Genomic DNA, 26,052 nt, shown 5'->3' on the forward strand with positions numbered 1-26,052 from the left:
AAGATTTATGCCCGGCGAGCAGACACGAGCCTCTGCCGGACAAAACAGGCCTGCCAGTGGCGGACCGAACGGTCGATTCGATGTCGGTGGACACCGGAGCGGAGCTGCGTAGAAAAAGCGTCGCCAGTATTGACAGGTACGGTGAGAAATAGCCGGGTTAATTGCGAAAGAAACGGGGAACAGAACGAGGCATCCAGGTACCGCGAGCTAAATATCCTGCACTACCGGTTACAGGAGCCGTGATCGCAGAAAAACCGGCGAGTTTAGAGCACTCGCCGCGTTTTGCCTTGACCCACGAACAGAACGCTGCCCGGTAGCTTCTCCGTGTCCCTTTTTTCACATTTTTTCGCTGGATCGGTCTGTCAGTCGCTTCTAATGGGAATCGCGAGCCAACGCGGGATTTACAAGACGTCGACGAGTTTCTTGTTCTTTGTAATTCGCGCGATTTTTCGAGGCGTTTTCCGCTTGGGTGGTTCTCGGGAACGAGGCGCATCGATGGATTTATCTGTATTCTGACACTTTATGTATCCTAGAAAGAATTTACACACAGTTGGTCAGACTGGTTCATGTATTCAAATTAGATCCGTTCATGACGACTAAACAAATTTGACTGTGAATTTCAAGACCAAGATTCTTTTACACCAAAATTTACGGATCTCAATTAGATCTGGAGTAGAATATAAGAAGAGCAGCGGACGTTGATGATATAATTATAACTAATGAACGTTATCGTTTTGTCGTTTCAGCAGCAAAAATTCGTGAAGAGGACGGCCGAGGAGTTGGAGCCAGCCGGTGGTGGTAGCGGAGACGGTGGGTTCGGCGAGCCCCCCGTGAAGCTGCAATGCACGCAGGCGCAACATCAGCATCAGCAGGGTCCCGGTGGAGGAGGTGGTGGCGGGCCTCATCACGGCCACGGTCAGCATCCTTCCGGAAACGGCACGAACTCGACGGGTCCGACGCACGGCGGTGGCGGAGGTGGAGGAGGCGGCGGTGGTGGGAACGAAGGTCTGACCAAGTTCTCGGTGGAAATCGTGCAACAACTAGAGTTCACCACGTCGGCCGCGAACTCGCAGGCGCAACAGATCTCCACGAACGTGACGGTGAAGGCGTTGACGAACGCCTCTGTGAAGAGCGACCTGCTGAACGCGTCGTCGTCGCCGAAGTCGGGTCCGGATACGCCAGCGTCCGGTACGTCGAGATCTCAGACCGGCAACGGAAGCGGAGGTGGGCCAGGTTCCGGTGGCGCTGGCACAGGTGGCCCAGCTGCCCCTGGAGGCATCGGGTGCGTCGATATCGGCAACCTGGTCGAATGCAAACAGGAACCTGATAACGAGTTCGTCGACCTCGAACAGTGCGCTGCGGCGCTGGAGAAAGACGCTGCTGCGAACGGCGCGGGTTTCCCTGGCTTCTCCGACTTCATGGGAGACGATACGGGTGACGAGATCATCACCTCCGACGCGTTCAAGGATCTCATCTCCGAAATCTCCGACTTCCATCCGGAGTTCATGAAAGACTTCGACTTCGAGGAGAAGATCCCCGTGGACGCGTTGGCGAACAACGCGGTGGTGGCTGCGGCGGCTCATGCTGCCGCGGCGGCGAACAACAACAATAATAACAACATCGCGACGAACAACGGTCAGATCAAGATCGAAGACGACAAGGACGCGATACACCAGCAACACGGGACCAGCAATAACAACAACGTGAACAACGGCACGGGTTCTAACAACGGCAACTCGATGCCCGCTAATTCGAGTCCGGGTAACCTCGGCTCGGCCCAGTACTCCCCCGTTAGATTACCTTATTCCGGGCTGGACTTCAAGTCCGAGATGAGTCCAGCCGCCCAGACCTTAAAGCAGATGGCCGAACAACATCAGCACAAGAGCCAACAACTTGGCCTGGGTGGTTTCAACCCCGGAGCCGCCGCAGCCGCCAGAGGACCAACCGCTCGTTCTCCGTACGCGGAATTCCCGCAATTCGGCGGCGCGTCCGACTACTTAGGCAGTCCTGGTAGCACCGGTCCTCCCGGCGGACAGTCCCAGACCACTTCCGGCACTGGCTCGTATCACAAGAACAACGGTACGTCCGGATTCCAGAGTCAACAGACCAACGATATGTTTGTCGGCTCGCAGACCCAGTTCGCTGCAGGACTGGCGGACATGAAGAGACCGCAACCTGCCACCGGTGGCAAACCGAGCATGCTTGGCCCAAGCGGAGGATACAAGCAGCAGTATTCGCCGTACGGTAGCCCGGGATCGATGCCGAATCACGGCAGCCCCGGTTATCCGCTTCCACCGAGAGGCTCCCAGGGCGCTGGACCCAATCAAACCGGCTCCCAGGGACCCTTCACCAGCTCCACGCCCCCGAGACCTCCCTCGGGACCCGGCACCTCCACTCTCCAGATTAACCAGGCGCAGCAGCTACACATCAACAATCCTGGACACCAAATTCAGGTCAGTGGATCTTCCGTATTTTTTACTCTTTTTCATCGGATGAGTCGATTCATTTTTTAATAGCAATATTAGTAATATTATTAGGTTGGTAACTGAGTTTGCGATCTTTCGTGTATCATTTACAGTCACGACCCAGACAGTGCTTTGCTAATTTCATGAATTATTTTATACACTAAGCAATTCGAATGATTTTATTTCTGAAGGCTGAAGTTTATGGAGACAATTTGACCTACCCTAATTTTTAAACCTGATTCGATTCACGGTCATTAATTTTGTATTAGCTGAAAAGCTGACACGGTATTAACTTGATAAATGAGTAAATCTTTAGCGCGTGTGCGTGCAAAGGGGTTTGCTATCATCAACGTATGATAATGATCGGATTAAATGGAATTGTAATAAATAGTATCTATACAAAGTACGATTAAAGATCGATTAGGGAGTAGGGATAAAAAAAGGGAAGCAAAAGTGCAAGGACATGCCGGAAAATGGTGGTACGCGAGTCGAGGTCGAGTGATATCTGTTGCGTCGCGACGACACGTCTATTTTTGTCGACGGCATCACGAGTCGATGTCGGGGGTGGCGACGACGCTGGCCGTTGGTGGTGGTAGCGACGTCGTCGGTGGCGTCGCCAGCGAAAGGGCATACTAGCGACGCTAACGGTAGTAGTAGTCGTCGAGAACGCGAAGGGAGAAAAGGAAGAAGGGGGTACTGGCGTCACGAGGGCGCCGCGACGCGCAACAAGTAGTTTACCCCCTCCAGACTCTCTTTATAAATTTTCCCTCTCGCTGTTTGTTCCTTCCCACCCACCCACCCGCGATAGACAGAGAAACGAGGGGCGGAGAGGGTTGTACGTCCGCGCAGCCGGCGTCGCGACGCCGCCACCGTCTGCTCGATTTAACCTGCGCCTGCAATCCGCGTCAATACGCTCCGGCAACTAGTCGCGAGGCTGCTGCACTCGCGACAACCTGCACGCGTTCGACTCGTTCTCGCGATTTTTCGTTCGATTTACTTTTTTTATTTCGACCCTTGTTATCGCGTCTCTAACGAACGCGATTTCTCGTTCGATTTGCTTTTGTATTTCTCCCTTGTTATCGCGCCTCTGATACACGCGTTCTTGCATAGCTACGCTCGATCTGAATTTAACATTTCTGCATGTAGATATATTACGTAAACAGGTGTTTCATGAAATTGTATTTTGTGAAACATGTTTGGTTAATGACCACGTAATTGAAATCGTATGTTACCTATCGCAATTGTCATCTATTCAAATAATTTTTTGAGATAAAGAAAACTTGTTACCTGTCTAAGCCTAATATACTATAACTGATCATCTGGTAGCTTGTAACCTAATCTACATGTATTACAAAACGAAATACAACCTAAAAAAAACCGGACATTAGTAGACTTAACATAACTCCATCTGATAAAACTGGATCTAATTTATCCTACTTTCTTATCCGTAGATTTAATCTGAACATACCTATGAGAAAAGGAAATAAATTCTTGGAAATTCGTGAAATATGCAAATTCGTAATAACTCATAGTAACATAATAATTATGCATATTTATGATAAAGTATATTTGCGCAGCGTTGTTATAGGTGTCTGCGTAAAAGTATACTTTAGCTTCAAATAAAAGGAGAATAAACTTTGAATTCCTCGGAACGCAGAATAAATCTAGAGTCGTAGTTTCCGGATACGGAAACAGCGGTCGAAACGCAACGCGTTGAATGGTCAAAGGTGCTGTTGCGATGCCCGTAAAAACAAGAGAAAGAAGAATGACGGAAGACGGAAAAATCGATCCGGAGAAGTGGAAAAGACGAAGGACAGGAACGAAGAAGCGTGATCTGTCTGAACGCATTGAGATGCAAATACGTGCCGGTAGCAGTCGTGATTTACGAGGGACAGACGTGTCCATACACGATCGGGTCAGAAAGAACGAAAGTTTCAGACTCGAAGGCGTTCGAGGGACAAGCAGATACGATCTGCCCGGAACCGTCAAAATGAGCAAGGGATTTTATGCGATGGAGTTGGTCCTTTCGACCGGTTATACGATTTCCCCGATCGGTAGCTCTTCTACGAAAATATACGGAAACTATTCTATATTCGGAAATTATTCGAACGCTTTTACTTCTCAAAATTTGTGAAACCAAAATAAAAAGATCATGAATTTAGTTACCAACCTAATCAGCTATTATATTTTTTTATAAACTTTCATCGAATTGAAAATTTCAGTCTTTGAAAAGTTTTTGGGTCAAACACAAATGCATACACGTCCGTAGAGTATAACATTCACATTTCGTGCATAGATATATCATTTATTATATATATATTAATAATGCATACAATTTGTAATGTAATGATCGAATGTCAAACTTGAATAGCAATGATGAATTTTCCGAGCAAGATCGTCGAAGAAAATTTCCATAATCGTTGAAAAGAAGTTTTTGCGTATAATCGTTGAAAAGAATTTTTCTTCTCGGTTCCCAGCTTATCGAAACGAAGGAGACGGTTGCATGCGTGCACATTGCAAGCGCCCGCACGTGTCCACGTGACGGAACGAATCGAAAATTTCAAAACAACCGGTATCGCCGCGTGAAAAGAACGTTATCGCGCGAGGAAATTTGCATATCTTTCCCGGCGACACCGAAAACCGTCCGTTTTCCCACGTTTTCCCATCGCGTCGTTCCGCTTTCATTGATCGACGCCGCTTATCGCGACGGAAGTTGAAAAGGTGCCGAAACGAGCCACGCGCAAATCGTGGCCCCGTTATCGTTCGCGTTATACCTCGTTCGTGTTCCTTCATGACTGGAAAGCTGCTGGAATTACAACGATTAACGCATTGTTATCGAATCCAAACGGCGATGCACGGAATGTAAACGACTCGGAGATTTGGGTCGCTGTCGGAGGTTCCGCTAAGTCGCTTCGTGTGGGGATAGATTAGCTTCTAGAAAATTAAAGGGATTGGAGGGAAGTGGGTCAGAAAGTTTCGCTTCATTTCCGCCATCGATCGACAAAAATTTATCACGTACGATCTTTTATCACTCGGGTTATAAATTTTCATTTCATATTGGATCTTCGATACTTACTTTGAGACCCAAGCACTAATTCTACATAGACTAGACATTTCTTATTACTCGAGGAACATGTTAACATGGTTTAATGTTTATACCATGCTCTAATGTTTTAACACCTTGCCGTGCCATTTATTTATGAGGTGCGTCAGTCAAGACTAACCATTCAGGACTATAACATTAAAACGAACAAAGAAAATTAAAATGTTCTAAGTATTTTATATTCAGGGATCCTTGACAACGCAAATTATAGTTGGATCTAAAATTCAAGTTGAAGAGTATTCAAAATTTGAGTAACATTAATCACATTTGAGTTGTGAGTGCGTCACGAGTGAGCCTCGTCAAAGCACGGGAAGGGGTTAATGTTGTTGCAAACTTTATTGTCGTCTCCCAAAAAAGAGACACATTCTAGAGAGACTACACCTAGAATTAAGACATCAACATTGTTGTTTCAACGCCCAGTTAAAATCGGCTCGGATGATCGAAATAACGGTATCCACAATGTAGTAACGCGTGCGAGCAGATTAATCGAACAATTAGCATTTCATCCTCGAGCTACAACGAGGAGAGTTACGGAAGTTCTTGTTGGACGTTTTTCTCGTGTTGCAAGATTCCCTCATATTTTGGAGCGTTTCCAACTGCGAGGGATCAGAATATCCGGGCACGAGCATATTCCTCGTCGAGCGCGTTAATAAACGGACGAACACGCGCGCGCTACCGGAAGTCGAGCGTGCGCGTAAGCGTCTCCCGTTCGGGTTCAAAGGTTACGTAAACGTTCGATCGTGGACGGTGTCGTTGATACCGTGCTTAGACATGCAGTGCCCTGCTCGATTCTCCACTTTTTGCCGAATACCTGTCTGCTAGAAATTCACACCTTTATGGTGACTACAATGGAAGATGGAAGATGTGTCTAAAACTGTGATGTGAAAAATCTTGGTACCGTTTGAAGATGTTAGGTCAAGACTGCTGCAAGTCAACATGAGTAGACCTAACTTAATCCTCTTCTAATGCAGGTAGATAAGTTAGTATCCTATTACCTGCTTACCTGATACTACATTTCTGAATCAAAAGAGTGAAAAGTGAATGAAAAGAGTACATTCGGCACATTTTATTTGAATGAAATATATCATATAACGAAGTTAGACTTATACTCGAAGTTCTTAAGTTTCAACTTCGTGTTGCACGGTAGGCGAAGTTAAATAAAGTGTAAGAATCGCAATGAACAAAAAGGTACGTTACAATTCTTCAGAAACGCGAAACTGGTTAAGGTAAACCAGTCCAGTATGGACGCAGAACATCACGATGTCTACGATGCGAAATCTAAGATTCTCTAACGCTAAATGGAACATGTTGCGGTGTAACACACCATGCGTGACACTGTAAACCCGTCGAGAAGATATCATGAACATCCGAAGTCTCGTAAGCTACATTGCATCTTCCGGGTGCAGTCGCGACTCTTGCTAAGCGAAATACGAGAACCTTCAGTCGTTCGTCGCTGACACGAATCGTCATTTAACGCTTTAGCACAAAACCGTGGAATACTTTCTTGAAAGAACGGACAATTTGCATTCGTAATCCTTCGATAATGAACTGTGAAAAACAAAACGCTGCACGTGGCCAATCAAATAATCGTAGAATTGCTGATACTAGAACGATGAATATTCATGGAGTCATACGTTTACTGTTAATTAAAAACAAACGTCGAGCGGAAAAGTAGAAAATCGATCACGCGGCGTTACAGGTATATTTATAACGAAAGACGTTGATATATTTGACGAGGTACGAAATGTCGGTGTAATCGTCCAAAGTTTCCCTGTAAGGGACGACAAGATTTAAATAACCATGCGCCAAAATGTCTGAACAACTAGGGTTCAAAGGTGCAGACCAAGATCCCGTTTCCGGTTCGTCGTTCCGCGGAACAATGATTCCGAGCAATTTATATTTAACGCGAGACCGTGTCACGGCGTCGGACGGGCTTTCGAGCCAGTCAAGGGTCAAGATGAAGGTCAGTTGAAAAAGGAAACGTGTCCTTGTTGCTCGATGTTACGGATATGTAGATCGACGCGGATCGATCGATAACCCTTCAACCGGGAACGAGTCGCTCACAAAACGAACGTAGGATCATATCGCGAACAAGATCTGAAACAACGATGAGCAACGACGATGCGCGGGAAAAAGAAGACGAAAATAAAAAGATAGCAAGTTTGAAAAGGTGGAGGAAACGCCGCGATTATCATTTAAATACGCCTTCGAGCTACTGACGATTTGAATATTTCGTCAATTAAGCCGATGCACGATTTACATAGGTGTGACAGGGTCACCAACCGACGTCGACCATTTATTTCCGTATGCGATCGATACCGATTCTTAGGGCTCTTTAGATACCCATCTAGGAACGTCATTTCCTCTCCGATTTTCTGTTAACCTTTTCGATCGTGAAATATGGAGGGATGAAGAGGGAAGTCACCTTTGGTGAGATTCTTTGCGTAACACGAGTTAAATTCTTCTTGCAGTTCGATCTTTTATGATGCAACAGGAAAGGTAGATGTAGATATCTGTTTCATTGTGGAATATATTGCCAAGTCTTAAATGTTTTTGAGATGTACTTTAATGTATAAAATATGTTTACTAAACTCAGAAAATATTCTAATATCCTAAACCTCTAGATTATCAATATCCTGAACGTCTTAAGATCATATGGCCTCAAATAACACTATTGCCAAAACTGCAAGGTCTTGACATCTTGAAGTCAGAAAGTTCCAAAGTCTTAAGGCCCCAAACTTCTAATATTGCCAGAATTACAGTGTTCCACGGTATCAAGCTCCTAAAATTCAATCATCCATAAGTTTCAAAGACACAAGACCTAAACTACTAATAGTCAAAAGGTTGCAAGATTGCAAAACTCAAAAGTCCCGAAGCCTAAAACTACCACTAACCCCAAAGTCCTTGTACTCCAGAAATCTCAATCCTATGCTAACTACCCTCCATACCAGCTCCAAAATGTAAAAATCACAAAAATACACCCAACAACGTATGACATCAGAGCCAAAAAGGTATAAACATCACATCAAAGTATCCTACGCGTTATAATAAGGGTAAAGATTAATTTCAAGCGGCTTTCTAACAAGAGACAACCTCGAACGGATTAAACGAGCACGACAAAGCTCCCAAGAAGATGCAAACGCCAGTTTCCTGTTGTTTGAACGCATCTCGTCCAGTGGATATTCTCTGGACGCGTCGCGGTTTCAACACGCACCGCGACACTACGTTAGAAGGTACATTCCACAAACGGTGCTGCATACCGCGCTGAAATCGATACCCATGTCCCTCTGTTTGTAACCTACATCGTGTCGACGCGTACAGTCGACGGCAAAACGCATTGTTCCGTGTTTTGTGGCCAACTCGACCATTCTTTCTGCGCGATTCGACCGAATCCCGCCCGTTATCGTCGAACAACCGCGCGGACAGAACGACCAGCTTCGATTTTTGTTTCGCCCGTTTCCATGTTGGACTCGTACCTGCGATATGATTTTGTACGTGTACAGATATTCTGTATTCGAGACTCGCAACTTGCATTTCCTTCTTTTTTTATCGCTACCCCCACGTTGTTTATCGAACGTTTCACACTGCCGGTTCTCTTTATGGCTTTTGGCATACGTTTCGTTCGACACGTTCTGTGGTACACGGAATCTTCCGATTCGTGTTTTTACATCTACTATTTTTCTCTATTTTATGAATGTAATGTAAGTCGTGTATTATGTTTTGAAACAATTTTTAATACATCGCTTTTGGTTTTAAAAATTAAGCGGGACAATGGAAGATTACGCGGATCTTTAAATAATTATATGACGCGTATGAAATAAATCAGCGGAATAAAAGCGCGACACTCTCAGCGACTGTAAACGCGTTAATTAATCAGGAAATATAAAGCGAACGTGTTGCAAAGAGATTTAAAAACAATTCCCGTTGATCTATATTCATAGTCCAGCATGTTCAGCCGAACGGTAAATACAAAAAGTACATTGTTGCGTAAAAACGGAACAAAAAAAAATAAACCGCGATTTACTCATTAAAAGGTAAACGTTGCACAAACAATCGAGCATCGAACACGGGTCAAATATTTTTCGATTCTCTATTTGCCTGTCAACTGCGAAGTGTCATAGGAATCGATACGTGACACGTTCACGGCTTTTCCATTAAGTGACAATCGTTTCAAGAAATTTTCTTGACACGACTCTGATAAAATTCGCACTTTAATCAGGTTTTTAACCCATTTAGAACTTATCGATCACACGAGCTTTCGCACGTTCTGTGTACGCATACACTATAGCATTCATTCATTATCCGTTGTGTACGGTGCAATATAAATCACGCATGGACCGTTTTAATTTTTACGGCCCGCAATGACAGCAGTTTTTTCTCTTCTCCCCCGCAGTATATTTGCATGTAAAACACGATACCGCCGGGTAACGCATAAATATTAACCGAGAGCAAAGTGTACACGCTTAAACGCGAGCATCAAGATCGCTTCCGGAAATCTTCCGACTCTTTCTGAACCGAAGAACGCAATATATCAGCAATTTTTTTTAATAATTCTTGCTCTTAGTTAATATTCATAAATTATACGATCAGGACGAAACCATCTGAGAAGCATAAGTTCGAAGGAATAAGTTTTTGGAAATTATTAAAGATTTAGCTGGGAATATACTCAATTCTTGCAACATTCACAGTAACAGCTTGTAAATTAACTCCAAAAAAATTGACTACCTGTGAAGATAGATACATGGAAAATTTGATTTATTCAAATAAATGAATGAGAGAATTTCGTCTAATAAATAAATGGAAGTGGGCGCAATTTCGTGAAGCTTGTATCTCAAAGACCCAGAATCATGTTCGAGGGAATTTGAGTTTTTGGAAATTATTATAGTTTTAGCTGGGAATATATTCAACTCTTGCAACATTCACAGTAACAGGTTGTAAATTAACTCCAAAAAAATTGACTACTTGTGAAGATAGATAGATGGAAAATTTGATTTATTCAAATGAATGAATGAGAGAATTTCGTCTAATAAATAAATGGAAGTGGGCGCAATTTCGTGGAGCTTGTATCTCGAAGACCCAGAATCATGTTCAAAGGAATTTGAGTTTTTGGAAATTATTAAAGTTTTAGCTGGAAATATACTCAACTCTTGCAACATTCACAGTAACAGGTTGTAAATTAACTCCAAAAAAATTGACTACTTGTGAAGATAGATACATGGAAAATTTGATTTACTCAAATAAATGAATGAGAGAATTTCGTCTAATAAATAAATGGAAGTGGGCGCAATTTCGTGAAGCTTGTATCTCGAAGACCCAGAATCATGTTTCGATAGATTTATCAGATATCGATTTAAGCAGCAAAGTGGCAGAGATTCGGTGGAAATCGTCGGAGTCGGTTCACCCAGTTTCCCTGGGTGTTTTATCGACGGCCTGGAAGAGAACAATGGAATACAAGGAACGTCGTCGTCGCGGCGAGCGTATCATAGTTTCGCGGCGTGGCGGCGTTGAATTCGTCGTTTCAGCCTCGGTTGCACGCCTCGCCTCCTCCTCGCGGCCGGAGAATCCGCTTGACTTGCTAATTTTAACTCGACCATGACACCGCACAAGTGCACTACACGATCGTGGTTTCGTGTACGATTGTCGCGTAGCCTGCGGCCTCCTGTTCTCCAGCGAGACAAACAGGAAAAACGCCGAGCCGTGGTTGGTTCCCTTCCGTTGCGCGGCGAACGGGTTAATTAAACTGTCGGTTAATTATCGCGATGCATCGCGCTGGTTATAACGCTTTCGACGATCGCGCGCACGCGTGCATGCCTTCCTTTTGGCTCGGATGAGTTCGCGAAACGCGAACGCGGGATAATTCGAGCGTGTTACATGCTCACTGTCTCGTAATTAATCGAAACGATATAAACATCCAAGCTGCCTACTGTTCGCCGATTAACGCCACCAATCTTACGATGCCATCCAATTTTAAATTACATCCTTCCTTTTATGGATCACCAAGGTAAGAATCCAAGCCTGTTACAAACTACAAGTTCTTGTTACAAGTTTATATATTTACAAAATTATTTTCCAAATCTCGGAATATCCTAGAATCTAGGACCTAGATAACCATAATAAAGCACCTACTCGGTTTTTTAAATAAAGTACTCCCCTTTGCACTTGATTTCCTATATTCCACTCTGTGCACATTCATAAAAAATTGCTTCCGTAAAATGCAGTTCTGTCCCGTAAAATTGTCCCGATGTCCCCCATCGTTTACGAGTTAAACTTTCTTTTGTCCGGCAGCAGCTCGGTTAAACGATTACGCTGTATCGTGTTCATTGAATCTGACCCTTTGTGTGGGATCCATGGAAAGCGCCCAGTTACCTGTAACGAAATAATTACGATTGTCTTTGGTTAATACGGCGGGCGGAGTATGGAAATCCATAGATCAACGAGATAGATTCTGACGCGTGGCAAAGTGCCGATGCGGTGTCGAAGCTTTAATCTGGCAGTCGGCCGGCATTCGCGGATTCCAAATTCGTCGGTAAGCGAGTTAGGGCGTGCGCGCGAGTACGCGTATTTTTGGTCGGTCCTCAACGAAAGGCTGGCTAATAATGACCGGTTCGAGGAACTATCGGCTGCCTTCTGGAACTCATAACTATATATTTGATCCGGGCCAGATAAACATCGCTCTCGAAAATAGTAACTCGCGGCGCGCTAAAACCTCGCGATACGTCTTCGGAAGGTCTGAAACGCGATGGCCGCTTTTTCTTTTCGGTACGACGAGGAACGATAAAGAGGAGGTGGTCCAGGAGTGTTCGCAGACGAGCCGTGCATGCAGACCGCGTTCGAGATCTCTCATCTGCTCGTTCGATCTCGCGTACGTTTCTTTCCTCGGCCCGAGATAGCTCGCCTCTAAAGATAGATCCGCTTGTTCTACACGCGTTTCGTATTATGCCGCCATTATCGATAAACCGAGCTGCGAGTGGATATTTCTGGCCTGTAAAAGGCTGTTCCCGCGAGAACCTTTTCGGTGCGTCGCGTTCTCGGGATATCCTTCGCGAGCTAATAAAATTTCGACACCGGGAGACACAAAGTAACCGTTCGTTGGCTTCCTGGAAACTCGGGGTGCTTTCGACTCGCTTTCGGTGAAAGTGGCTACGTCTTCGGTTTATTTTTGCGTTTATGATCGAACGTCGAAGGTTATTGGTCGCGCGAGTAACAGTTTTACAAGCTCGAGACGCGATGACGCACCGTCTGTGTCTCACGTTATTTTCTTCGCTTGATGACGCATCGTGTGTGTCTTACGAGGAAATAACTTGGAGGATCGGGAACGATTCATGCGATATTTTAAGGTTCTTCATTATGAAGAACGTAGGGCATTCCTGTGTATGTTATACTATTAGTTGAATGATTAGAAAATTTGCATATAAATTATAACCAATATTAACTGACAGTGAAAGTGATTACAAAACGATTTTAACTAGCAGCGATTAAGGAGACTCCGTCAGGGAATGAGATAGAGATCTAGAAATTATACCCACAGGGTGCCTAAATGTGTACCCGAATAACAATCGTCCAGAATATTAAATTCGAGCGTGCGACGAAATCTTGGTATCTCTAAAACTCGGAAAGAAAAATAGTCGATTTGAATATTCATAGATTAATTTCCCTAATGAATTCAGCGACGTAACATATTCTAGATATCTAAGAAGTTAGACGTACATATAATAAAAGTATTTTCCTTGTTCCTCCCAATAACAACAAATTTCAGTTCAGCAAGTATAATCCCGCTCGCAGTTTATATATTCCGAAAACATAACTGTTCGAGGACAACCGGTAAACATTAAAAGAGATTTATCCTTAGAAACACACGGACGATCGATAAAAATAATTCGGACCGAAGATGAGTAATACAGCGCGAGCGTTATTCGAGCATTTTCCACGGACACGTTCGAAGCTCGATTAATCTTTCCATGCCGGTATTCATCCCGCCACTGAATATGAAGTTATGAAATGCGGCGTAAAGTATGCGATAATCTCGTCCTCGATGCGCCGTTTATCCGTGCCTCTGGTCTCTCTTCTCTTTGGCGCAAAAACAGGCCGTGATCCGGGTGCAATCGCGCGACGACTGCAAATAACTCGGCTTCTGGCCGACGCGGGATGCTTCAAGCTGTAAACACGCTTCGAACGGAAGCTCCTCTTGCTTCTTACAGACTCGCAAAAATCTTCGTTCGGTCCTCTGCACGCGACGCCCGTCTTTCATACGCGTTGCTTCCACTTAGCTAATAGGCCTTATACACATTTTTTTTGGGTGATTATTTAATAATAGATAGGTAGCAGTGGAGTAATGTGGCGGGAGGTAGGATTCTGGGGATGTGGGATATGGTGAGATATGATGGGGGATGTAGGAGTCAAGGTGTATACATTTGAGGTTTCTGAAATTTGGGTTATAGGGGTAGGAGGATGGAGAGTTTTGGTGTATAGGTATCTAGAGATATAAAGATGCAGGGATCTCGGGATATAGGAAGCTGGGAATGTAGAACCTTGAGGATGCTCAGATCTGGGAACATAGAGATTTGGGGTATACAGCAATTTGGGATTATAGAGATTTAGAAAAGTGGGAATCAGGTAATATAGAGATTTGGATTGATAGGAATTTGGGAATATAGAAATTTGGGTGCACAGGAATTCAGGATTATAGGGATTTGGTGATGTACTAATTTGGATTTATAGCAATCAGGATTATAGAGATTTGGTATATAGATATCTGGATTTATTTGAGATTATAAGGATTCAGGAATATAGGAATTATAGGCACATAAGAATGGAACAACCATGGACTACAAGAATTTGGTACATACATGCAAATCTTGCAACATAATCTAAAAAAATAAATATGTATATCTAGGAATCTAATCTAGAAAACATCTCTAAGAATTACAAAAACAATTAAAAATTAAGAATTAAAAATTCATAAAGGATCTGGAAGTATATTTGCCTGATCGTAGAAGTAGAAATTGAAATTAACGCGGTGAAAACGAACTTGTGCGACTCGACGTTCGATATTATTTCCTGCCTATCGATGATAGCGAGCATACGCGGCCCACTACACCATATTCACGTATACACGTACACACATCGCTCTATTTTTCGCCGAGCCAGCCACTAGCTGCTTGTTTGCGCAACCACGCGACAATAAAATTCGTTTACGAGTGCATTAGGTCCGCGCCACGGCTTTTGTGCGATAGCCACTTCCGCTCCACTTGTAAATCACGAATTTAGCACAAGCGTCGTTCCTCCGCGATGCCTTTCCTCATTACTGTCGAACGGTGTCGATAATTCCGTTCTGTGCCTCTGAAAATGAGCTGGTTCGTTTCGAACGCGAGTCAAGAATAGTCACTGAACATTTCCTGTGAATTACGGAAATAGGAAAACATGGCCAAAAATGAAAAACATTGTTGAAACTATAATTGAAATTTACCTGCAGTTTTTAACAAACGCAGTCGTAGAATCAATATGTTGATCAGACTGATCAGCAAGATAGATTTGATGTTCTATTTAAAAAACGATCGGCCTTAAATGTTGGCTCACTTCTTCGAGTCAGATTTGAAGTTTGACCGAAGCTCCTATTCAAACTTACAGTAATTCGTAAAACGAACAGCCACGAGAAAGTTATTAATAACTTGTCAATTCGTGATCCGATTTCGAATTGCCAGCCAAATGTTGAACACAATACATACACAGCGCAATACGTGCTCCACGTTATACAATCAAGATATATTTTTAAAATCGAACACCGGTATCTTTCACTACTCGCATCGACTGCATTCATTCTCCGGATTACATGCTGACTAACAATTACTAGTATATTTTCGAGGGTGCATAATACTTGGCGTTCGTAACGAAAGGATTAAGTCAATTTTCGAGCGCGTACAACACGCGTCGCCCGCAGCGACTGCAGTCGTAACACCATAAATTCTCTCACTAGCTTAACAACGGGCAAAAAGAACCTTCCAGCGAGATCGATACACGGGAACCACCGCACATAAACATCCTGTACCCTCCAGCAGAAACGAAAAAGGGAAATCGAACGGTTTCGCGACACGCGCACGCAATTGCGTTCGCATTGTGCAACGCGTGCGATGCAAACATGCGAGGGAAGAGAAGGCTGAAGAGGTAGACGAGGATGAAAGAGGTGATCGGTGCGTTCAGTGCTTAACCAATAAGCAAAATAACCACGTGCTTAGACCGCCTGGCGACACCACAAATTTTATGCATTCTAATATCTTTTATTGCTGTATTTACGAGACGCTTATATGCTTCGTCGATTTTCTCGAGACTTTGATATAATGCAGAAATATTTGTAGTATTGTGAGATCGTATTTAACATGTGCCACATGGGCGCATATCAAACTTTCAGACCGCGTACCAGGTAGGCTGGCATACTTCTTTAATGTGATAAATATATATTTTGTTACAAGTTCAAGACTGAAATAATTTTACATCAAAAGATTGCGAATGAAAAGTCCTTCATGTGTAGCCCTTAAAATTAGGGATGCAAATACTTGTTTATTTTTTTAACTAACTTCGATTTGAACAAAGGTTCTGTTTTACTTGAACAGACATAAGATGGCGAATGAAAAATCCTTCATGTGTAGCCCTTAAAATTAGAGATGCAAATACTTGTTTATTTTTTAACTAACTTCGATTTGAACAGAAGTTCTGTAAATTTATTTGAACAAACACAAGATTTGAACAGATATAAATGTCTGCGTGAAAATAGTAAAGATCACGAACATTTTACATTATAAAATTTTAATCTACCTTTACGTCAATCTGCCTTTAACATGATGGATCAGAATGGAGCGTCGAGGGCCTCCAAAGAAGTTAGTCCGTCACTGGATGCGTACTCGGGGCCCAGTACACGCACACTATCAGCTCGGCAACGCTTACTAGGGATGATAATTAGGCGTGGCGAGCGACGAGATGCTCCCAATGATATCGAAGCTTGTCTTCCCGTATAAAGATGACGTAAGCTGGATTCAATGCTGAGCTGGTGTTTCGCTGGACGCAGATAGTGCCGTTTGTTCGTACGAGTTTGTCGCGTTTTCAAAATGCACAGTCGATTTTTTGACACGCTGTTGCCGTGCGACGTCGATGAATTATTTATATCGGGATGTTGATTCGCGATTTCGCAGTCGATTTTTCGGCATTGCTGCCACGCTCACATTTTTCAGACTTATAAGGCGACCTTCGGTTTCGTCCGGACTACTCTAAGACACTGCTTTAAATTTTGTAAAATTATAGAGATTCTTTGAAACGGGAGAGGAAGGAATTTTTTAAATGTTCGAGTGATTTTGTAAATTTTGTGTGAAGATTTGAAAATTACGAGTGTGACAATTAGCAGGATTGGAATTCTGATAATTTACAGAATTGGAGATCTTGTAATTTGTAAAATTGGAATTCTGGTAATTTGTAAACTGGTAACTGACAATTAGCAAGCTGGTAAATCTGATAATTAACAAACTGGTAATTCTGACTTTTTGAAATTGAAAATCTGATAATTTGCTAACTGACAAATCTGATAATTCACAAACTAACTCTGCAAATATCTTATAAATCCTACAACTGATAAATTAATTTGACTCCCAATAAAAATTGTTATCCAATTAAATTTCGACAAAAATGATAATATTTATCATAGTGATATCGGTTCACGTGTCTATGCAACTAAAATTGCTTCCCCAGTTTGACCTTCTACACGGCACTTTCGAAATTACCTATTTATTAGGAAAAAGAATGAACGATGATAAGCCACAGCGTGATCCGAGAAGGGTATTATGCAATATCGAGGTGCACACGATAACGCGCGATCGACCTTGTCCGCGCGTTTCAGAAACGACCGGCGACAAACAGCGTGTCGGGTTTCGCATTAGGCTGCTCGTCGAGTAACCTAATTATTCAAGAAGTGGACTAATTTGAGGGGCGAGGATTAATTTCTACGGCTCGAACAAGGAAGAGCGCAATTATGAATATGTGGATCGTTTAGGTTTAGACCGTCCTTTAACCCTTTCCGGGTTATGCTGCAACTTTAATTAACAAAGCACTAGTTTATACGAAGCTCTCAAATTTTCAACCATTTGCAAATTTAAATTATTTTCCTTGTTTTGCTGAAAGCACACAAATCTGATATACTTGGCATTCGAGCAATAAAAATCTCATTAATAAGCAATTGATATCGATTTGTATGCGGCAATACAATGTTAACTTGTCCCCATAAAATTCCACGTTAATTTGTAAAATTATCCCGATAATGGGCTTAAAAAAGTTCGTCACCAGATTTAACATGTATCAACGAATCACTGTTTCTACGAAAAATTGCTTTCCCCTTCAGGCCGACTACACGTGATTACAAAGTGTTTGTAATAACCAACGTGACGCGTGATCCTCATCGATCGCATGAATTAGCATCGTGCAAGGTTCATGACGTTTTGCAATTTCCCGAATCAATTATGAAATTACTACATCTTATTACCTCTGACGTCATCGAAGCAATAACCGAACGAAGTCTAAACGATGTTTAACAAGCCGAATAACGTTGATCGTTTTCCTACCTCGGCAATTCGGGAGGACAGACGTAAATCATTGCTTTTTTGACGATAATCGCTACCAACGTCTCGCACGCGGTAGGAAAACATGTATATTTTAATACGAATTAAGATTTCCAGGATCTAGCTTCTCAAATCCAATAGTAATTGACGTAATCTCGCTAACGTGCAACCCTTGGCTCTGAACTGCCGGTTAACGTGACGGACTTAAAGCATTCCGTGTTTCTAAGTGGTTGCTAAGTAGCTTTCATTTTTAATACGAAAGAATCATGCAACTGAATCCGCGATTCGCACGCAATTCCCGTGTTTCGAGTTCTTTTTTCGAAATATCGGATGTGCTCCGCCCAAAAAATTAGCTTCTTAATTAATTTGGGCCTGCAAGAAACCTGAATTCGTATAATTGGAGTCGGGGAGGAAGCGCTCTCAGGAAGCACGAAATTCATCTTTCGAGTTGCAGCTTTAATTACTATAATCCTCAATTTGAAAATTCGTGACTTAAAATTATAAATTTGCTAAATGGGAAATTTCGGAGATAACACGATCGATGCAAGAGAAATGTCTTTCTCAATTAAAAACGGTGTACCATCTGGTAGATTAACAATTAATCATCCAGGAGAGGGAGCACGAAATCTCGGCGAAGTCTCGCGTTTCAGAGAGACAGCGAAAGGTTACTTTTGGAAATGAACGAACAGCTTCAGTCGCGAATACAAACGGTCTTGTGGACCGGCAGACGAGATGGAATGGCGTCGACGGACCGACGAGCAGGGAGAACGAACGAGAGAGGCCGGACGCAAAGGGAGACGCATTGTTTACAGTAATGAAGGCGTAAATAAGTGATGAGCCGCGCGACGCATCGATCTCGCCAGGGCTACGGCTACGTTTGATACGGCACTGCTCTTGGGGGAGGCCACCCCCGCTGTCAGCCACCCTCGAATTGCACACAGACGTCGGCCAGCTCTTTTTCCGCCTGCGCTCTCTCTCTTTCTCGTTTTCTCTTTCGGTTTAATAACCTTTTACCTGCCGGTATCGCGAAGCGGGATAAGCGGCTACGTTTCGCGGATCATCGAAAGCGAGACGTTAATTAACAATTAAAAATTTTTCGAACCGACTTTATCTTTTTTTCGGGGATGTAGATTAACGTCGTTTCTGGCAAAATCAACGCGCAGGAATTCCCTCCCGAAACAGGCGAAATTCTCCGCGGTTCGTTGCACCCTTGATATCCGCAATAAACAAGGGAGAGGTCGAAGAGTTGATCAAAAGATGGACCCGGCGCCCAGAGCACCGCTCGCGGTGAATAATTTAGGGACGCAATTAAAAGGAACGTGCCGCGCACCTACGACATTAACGTTCATTAATAAACCACGAATGGATAAGCGAAGAAGCGAGAAGTGGTTAGCAGCGGGGAAAGAAGGCGTATAGAGCCGGTATCGCGACCGAGGAGGCGGCGTTTTCAATTAAAATGCCGACATCGCCGCATTGCAGCAGTCGACGTTGGCGTCGGCGTCGGCGTCGTGCGTTATGTGCACAACGTGGCACACGTGAGCGTCGCCACGCAGGACGTTTATCCTCTTTACCGTCTTCATCGCCGCATCCTCTTTAACCACCCTCGCGTTGCTGATCCACCCACTGTTTCTTCGCCTTTTATTAGCCCCTCGAATATTCTACCCTCTTTTCATCCTTACCTGAACCACCCCTTTTTTGCCAGACTCTAGTTGTCATCTGACAAAAAGATGCATACGAATGCATTTGAAAATACGAAATTTACTTAAGCATATAAAAATTTAGAATTTTGAGTATATGAAGATTTGGACATTTTTTAAATCGCGAATTTGTACGTTATCGAAGTGCAGCATACTTTTTCAGCGAATCTCGGAAAGTGGGCGAAGGACACAGGGGTTATTCAGGAGCCATCCTGTGACCGTCTGGTCCCGCGGGACGATCGTGAATCTATCAAAAGGTAATTCTCATGATCTCGAGAGCATTAGCTAAATGAGGACACTCTTTCGTCCAGGGTCGAGTCGCTGCAATGAGCTTTCTCGATCAGAATTCTCGCTTGGCTCCCCATCATGGTGATAAAAGTTTAATCGAGTCGTGGCATCGTCGTTGCATATCGAATCACCTCTACTTTGAATTTTAGTTATTTCTTTAGCCCTTCATTTTCGAACTTTGCGATTCACTCGTGTCACATTTTTCTTCTATTTGCCTTCAGAGAATCATAAAAGGTAATAGTCTTCTTAAGTATACTATTCCTAATAATTCTTCTCTTGTATTTTTTTTTAAATCTTTTCCTATATTTTTTGTTAGATAAACTGACAATTATAAACTATTCGATAACATTCATTTAGGGTCAAGTTTTATTATGAGCCGCATATTTTACTGAAACTTAAAAGTTGCTTAAACCCTCGAAATTTTCATGTTGCAAAATTTGTATTTGTCTTCAAATTCCCAAATTCCCTAATCTATTCTTAACTTTTGCTGCAAGGATCAGTATAAAAATTTGTAAGGTCCCCTATAACCTAGTCTCCAGTGTACACATCGTGATCGAAAACAAGTATCGAAAAAGCCTGTCATCCTTTGATCAATGAAAGTCTCGCGAGGAATCGGCCGCAATATCAAAGGTAATCCAATTTTCCGTGGATGGTTGTCGAGATTAATCCGACGCTAAAATCAAAGCCATAATACTCTAGTGGATGCAACGATCGATGCCGAAGCATGGACAGATCATCGAACTTGCAAGTCAAAAAGTTTCGTCGTGGCTCTTGGAGGATCGTTTGCAAGAGTTACGTCAACTTGTTCGTTACGGAAAAATGGCCGAAGTCGTTATGTCATCCCTGATATTTCCAGCTACCAGCTTTTCTCATCGGGAAGCTTCGAAGTCGTTACGAAATTTTACGTCGAAACTTTGCTATTTTTCCAGAGGATAGAGGTCCCGGGCATCCAGGTTTTGAGGAAATGCAGCAAGTTTTTCATTATTCGGGATGACGACGGACGTTCACTCGGACAGAGGAAAATTGGGTGTAAAATTGGACCAAATTTAAGGGAGACGGTGGACGATGACGAGTGAAAAAGTTGATGCTTTCTTGTTAAGTTTCATGTCGGTGAAAAGAGGATTCTCGGTTGGCTAAATAATATCTTTTTATTTCAGATATTCTTTGTGGGTCTTCAGATTTTTTGTAATCATATGACTTTCTTCGTGTATATTTTGGTATATATATTTTTTACTACTAAACTGGTTTGTGCATCCTTTTTAGAGTAATAAGCATATTCCAAAGAAAAGCTGTATAATTAAATCCTTCGTTTTTGTCGTATCAGTTTTTACCAAATTAAATGCTTCATTTTTCTGTAACAGAAATAAAATGAAAGTTGATGCAAATGTTAACTCACTGACTACAATTCCGAAACAAGATCTCATATTTTCGCAAATATTTACCGACACCGTTATACTCTTCCCGTTTTACAAGTAAAATTGTGGTTGTTTTCGCGGAATTTTTCATAGCTTTTACCAGGAAACAGCAGCTTGGATTTCCGGGTCTAATAGAACACGCTTTTAAATGCACCATACTACGAGTGTCTGGTGTTTCAAGCACGTCAAAAAGTTCGCCATCCATTTTCATTGTCCTTCGTATCGCCGCGTATCCCTTCCCCATTGTTTCAACTTATAATACACGCGTTTTCACCGTCAAACAGAACGGTAACATTTCGACGGTGGCAAACAATTTCGATGAAACACTGTTATGATATTTACCTTTTGGGACTTTGGAATTTTCGGAATTCGGGACTTTGTGCATCAACGTTTGACGTCGCCATGGAATTCACGGAACTTCATAGAAAATTGGTAATATAACGAATTCGATTCTCAACGTGTCGGTAATATTAAGAGTCCGCATTTTACAAACAGCCTAAGTCTCGTTAAAAATACCTCATTAAAAACATATTCTCGAATTCCTCTGAACACGGTAACGCAAACTGTTTGGAAAAGAAGTTAAAGCTCGGTGTCGAGGAATCTTTGTTCTTGTACGAGGTGACGTCCTTCGTTGCTGTGATTTAAAAGGTTCAAAGGTTAGGGCAAGCGTAGCCTGTAAATATTTGTCCCGGCACTTGACACCAATCCCGAAGCTGTCTTTGAGGAACACGGGCTATACGAGTAATAGCTTTTTAAGTTTGGTTTTTACTTCTCCTTTTATTACGTTCCACGCGTTCTCGACTGCTCATTCTTCCGCCTCGGTTTGCGACGACTTGTGCTTTGCTTTCCCTCTTCTACAGCGGCGACCAATTTTTACGCGATACAATGATCGCATCGATTAAATTTACGGGTATTGGTTAAACGGGTATGAGCACAATAGGGTGCTATTTTATTGGGAAGTTATGTAGTAGGGGGTTGAAAGAGGAATTATTTTATTAGGAAGTATGATACTGCTGTTGGTGCATGATCGACGTAATTTTCTTACAACTTCTCTTTGGTTAATAATTATTTATATATTTTTACACAAAATTTGTAGGATGACTTGCAAAATATTTTATGGAAAAAATGTCAAATTTATTTTATTTCATGTAATTGGTAGGATAATCTGCTCATAAAATATTTTATGGAAGAACTGTTAACTTTATTTTATTTCATACAATAGGCAGGATGATCTGCTCACAAAATATTTTACAGAAAAAATGTCAACTTTATTCTATTTCATACAATAGGTACGATGATCTGTTCATAAAATATTTTACAGAAAAAATGTCAACTTTATTTTATTTCATACAAGTGGCAGGAAAAAAATATGAACATTATTTTATTTCATAAAAGTATGTGATTTTGTGACTCATTGTCGTAACTGTCTTACAGCCCCTCTCTAACAGCTTCAAAAAATAATTATATATATAATATTCTAAGATTTGAATAATTTAAATAAAGCAGTAAATAATTGGGTATAAACAAGGTACCAAGATTCGTAGAATCACGATAAGACTTGTGAGAAAGCATAAATTTGAGCCTGTTCATTTGAGTCCCTGTCTAAAATGCACGTCTTTGAACAATCGGTGGAAACGTATTCAAAGGATAGCGGCCATTAACGGGTTCCAACACGAGGCGTAGCCTGGCAGTGGCGAGTATAACCCCTAACGCCTAGCTCGCATCTACTACCCCTCCATAAACCACCCTCGCGACTTGACACTCCAGGCACGTAGTATAATTCTTTACTCTTCCGTCCCGCTGCACCCCTTTTCCCAAGGATGCACGATTCTCTGGTTTCTAATATAAGCAGCGGCGTAGCAAGCAACAGCGAGCACCCCTACGAGTCCAAGAATCTGGGTTCTTCTGTCTTTCCACGTTAGTCGAATTGACGTTTTAATCTCGATGCGTCGTTATTGAACAGAACGGGTCTATAGAAATAATAGGATTCTGCGTGTCGGGCCGTAGCTGATCTAGTTCGTAATCCAGGCCTATCGGTGACCACCCTTAGCAGTACTTATGGGATTGCTCTAATTCGGTGGTTGTAATCGAATTAAATTAGCAGCGACCACGATCAGCTTTCTTCCGTTAGCAAGTTTAATACCCTAAACGACTGTAACCTGTTATACAAACAGCGAATACGACCTCGATATTTATCTTATTTCGATAGACGAATAAAACGGGTTATGAAATTGAACGACTACCGTAATTCCCCTCTATTGTCCGCGAGAATCGTTTCCTCGCGGTGGAAAAAAAGTGCAGCGAGTACAATCGACGAAATACCAGAATAAATGTAGAGAAGAAGAAAGAAAAAGGAAATCGATGAGCGGAAATACCGAGCGGACGTTTAAGGATAAAAAAATAGGGGGTGGTCGGGTTCGTTGGCGGTGCGAGAGGCCTTCGAGCGAACCAGAGCGAAACGCGGTTACAGAAGTAGAACGAAGGACATGCATATCGAGCCAGGAACAGGCCGAGAAAGGGGAGAGGGAGAGAACGGGAGAGGATGGAAAGACGGCAATTCGAAGGCTGATGGGGGTTGGAAACGGGTCGTCGAGGGATGCCAGGACGTGAAATGGAAGAAGCCCCGAGGACGACGTGCCACCTCGTCGCCTCTCTAATGCAACATGACGCGATACGAGCGGACTTATGGTTCACCTAGGGGCTGAAAAACGAGAGAAAAAGATGGCCTCGTCGGCTCGAGCAGCCATCTTACTCCGCACCTGTCTCTAGGAATGTTTTACCAATCAAAAAGCACTCGCTAATAAAACAGATTGCGACCTTAGAATATCTTTATGGTCAACTATTTTATTTACTTTCCTATACAGAATATAGGATATATCGAACTAATGACCATAGTAGTCGACGCCCACAACAGTGATCAATCAATCAATCAATCGATAATACATATATTAATGTTGTGTTAATAAAAGATAGGTATTTTTGAGTCACATATCAATATTTTACATTCTATGTTGATTTAATCGAACGAATATCTGACTGTAATTCACGTTGTATTTCATTGTTTTTCGGATTTTCATTTTCCTTGTGTTACTTCGTTCTGCAGATTAATGATTTATGACGAACTGAAATTGCATTCGATACAAATTACATTGACTCCTGTGTTACCGTGTTAAATCACGACGTTATTCTTCGTCTCGACGATATCGATCGTGTCGATATTGCCCGGCTCTAATTTACAATCTCATTAATTTGTAACGTCGTTACTGGGGCTAGATGCGTCCGAGTCTCCTCAAATATCGACCTCAGAAAATGCGTCGCTTAAAAACGTATTTTGATGTCCAGTTAACCCTACTGAATACGATTTTTTCCTTTCGTTCATGAGGAAGAATTTGCATGAAAAAACAGACCTTAAATGTTATGGAAATCGCTAAGGAAAATACAATCTGTGCCTATCAGTAATTTGACTAATCAGTAGTATTAATAGCTTACTAGGATTGGAAACTTAAGGTTGAGCAAGATAAGCTATTGTTGATGGAATGAGTTTATTACAAGTTATTGTTAATAATTTATTGGTACAAATTTTTAAATATTCAAACTTTAAGGTGGACAGAATTTTGGAAGTCGAAAATTTGCAAATCTCTAAGTACCCAGATTCGTGTATTTAATAAATGTATAAATTTCCTGAACCTTAAAATTTTCAATTTTTACAATTTCTAAAGTCCCATATGTTCAAATATACAAGTTCTTAAATTACCAAATTTCGAAATTCTAAATTCTCTAAATTCTAAAATTCCCAAGTTCTTGAATTCTCAAACCTCGAATTCTCAATCCGTAAATTCTTAGGTTACCAAAATTCTTTAAGTCCCATATTCTCAAATTTCCAATTCCTAAATTTGCTCAGAAATTTGCTCAAATTCCCAAATCCCCAGATTTCAAAATTCAAAATTCTCAAGCTCCCAAATTTTCAAATATCCAAACTCTCAAATCTGCAAATTCTCAACACCCCAAATTCTCAACGCCCCAAATTCTCAAATTCCCAAATTGGCACGTCCCCAAATTCTCAAACCCCCTAATTCCCAAACCTCTGAATTCTCAACCTCCAAATTCTCAAGCCCCCAAATTCTCAAATCTCCAAATTCTCAAACCCCCAAATTCTCAGCACCCCAAATTCTCAACGCCCCAAATTCTCAAATTCCCAAATTGTCACATCCCCAAATTCTCAACCCCCCCAAATTCTCAACGCCCCAAATTCTCAATCCCCCAAATTCTCAAACCCCCCAATTCCCAAACCTCCGAATTCTCAACCCCCCAAACTCTCAACGTCCCAAATTCTCAACGCCCCAAATTCTCAAATTCCCAAATTGTCACGTCCCCAAATTCTCAAACCCCCCAATTCCCAAACCTCTGAATTCTCAACCCCCAAATTCTCAACGCCCCAAATTCCCAATCCCCCAAATTTCCAAACCCCCCCAATTCCTAAACCTCCGA

The 26,052-nt window shown here is 42.4% G+C and overlaps 1 protein-coding gene across 6 annotated transcripts in view; it reads left to right on the forward strand.

The window, feature by feature from the left end:
• Positions 1-26,052, forward strand: part of mam (neurogenic protein mastermind) — a 220,265-nt gene that overhangs the window by 153,567 nt on the left and 40,646 nt on the right. For 4 of the 6 annotated variants that reach the window (XM_076531858.1, XM_076531857.1, XM_076531856.1 and 1 more), the window contains one exon: positions 747-2,453. In XM_076531858.1, the coding sequence (XP_076387973.1) occupies positions 747-2,453 (1,707 nt within the window). The remainder of the gene's footprint in view (positions 1-746; positions 2,454-26,052) is intronic. The other 2 variants (XM_076531859.1, XM_076531861.1) reach the window with 1 other exon arrangement.

The sequence above is a fragment of the Megachile rotundata genome, chromosome 5 (genome assembly GCF_050947335.1).
Source record: "Megachile rotundata isolate GNS110a chromosome 5, iyMegRotu1, whole genome shotgun sequence".
NCBI lineage: Eukaryota > Metazoa > Arthropoda > Insecta > Hymenoptera > Megachilidae > Megachile > Megachile rotundata.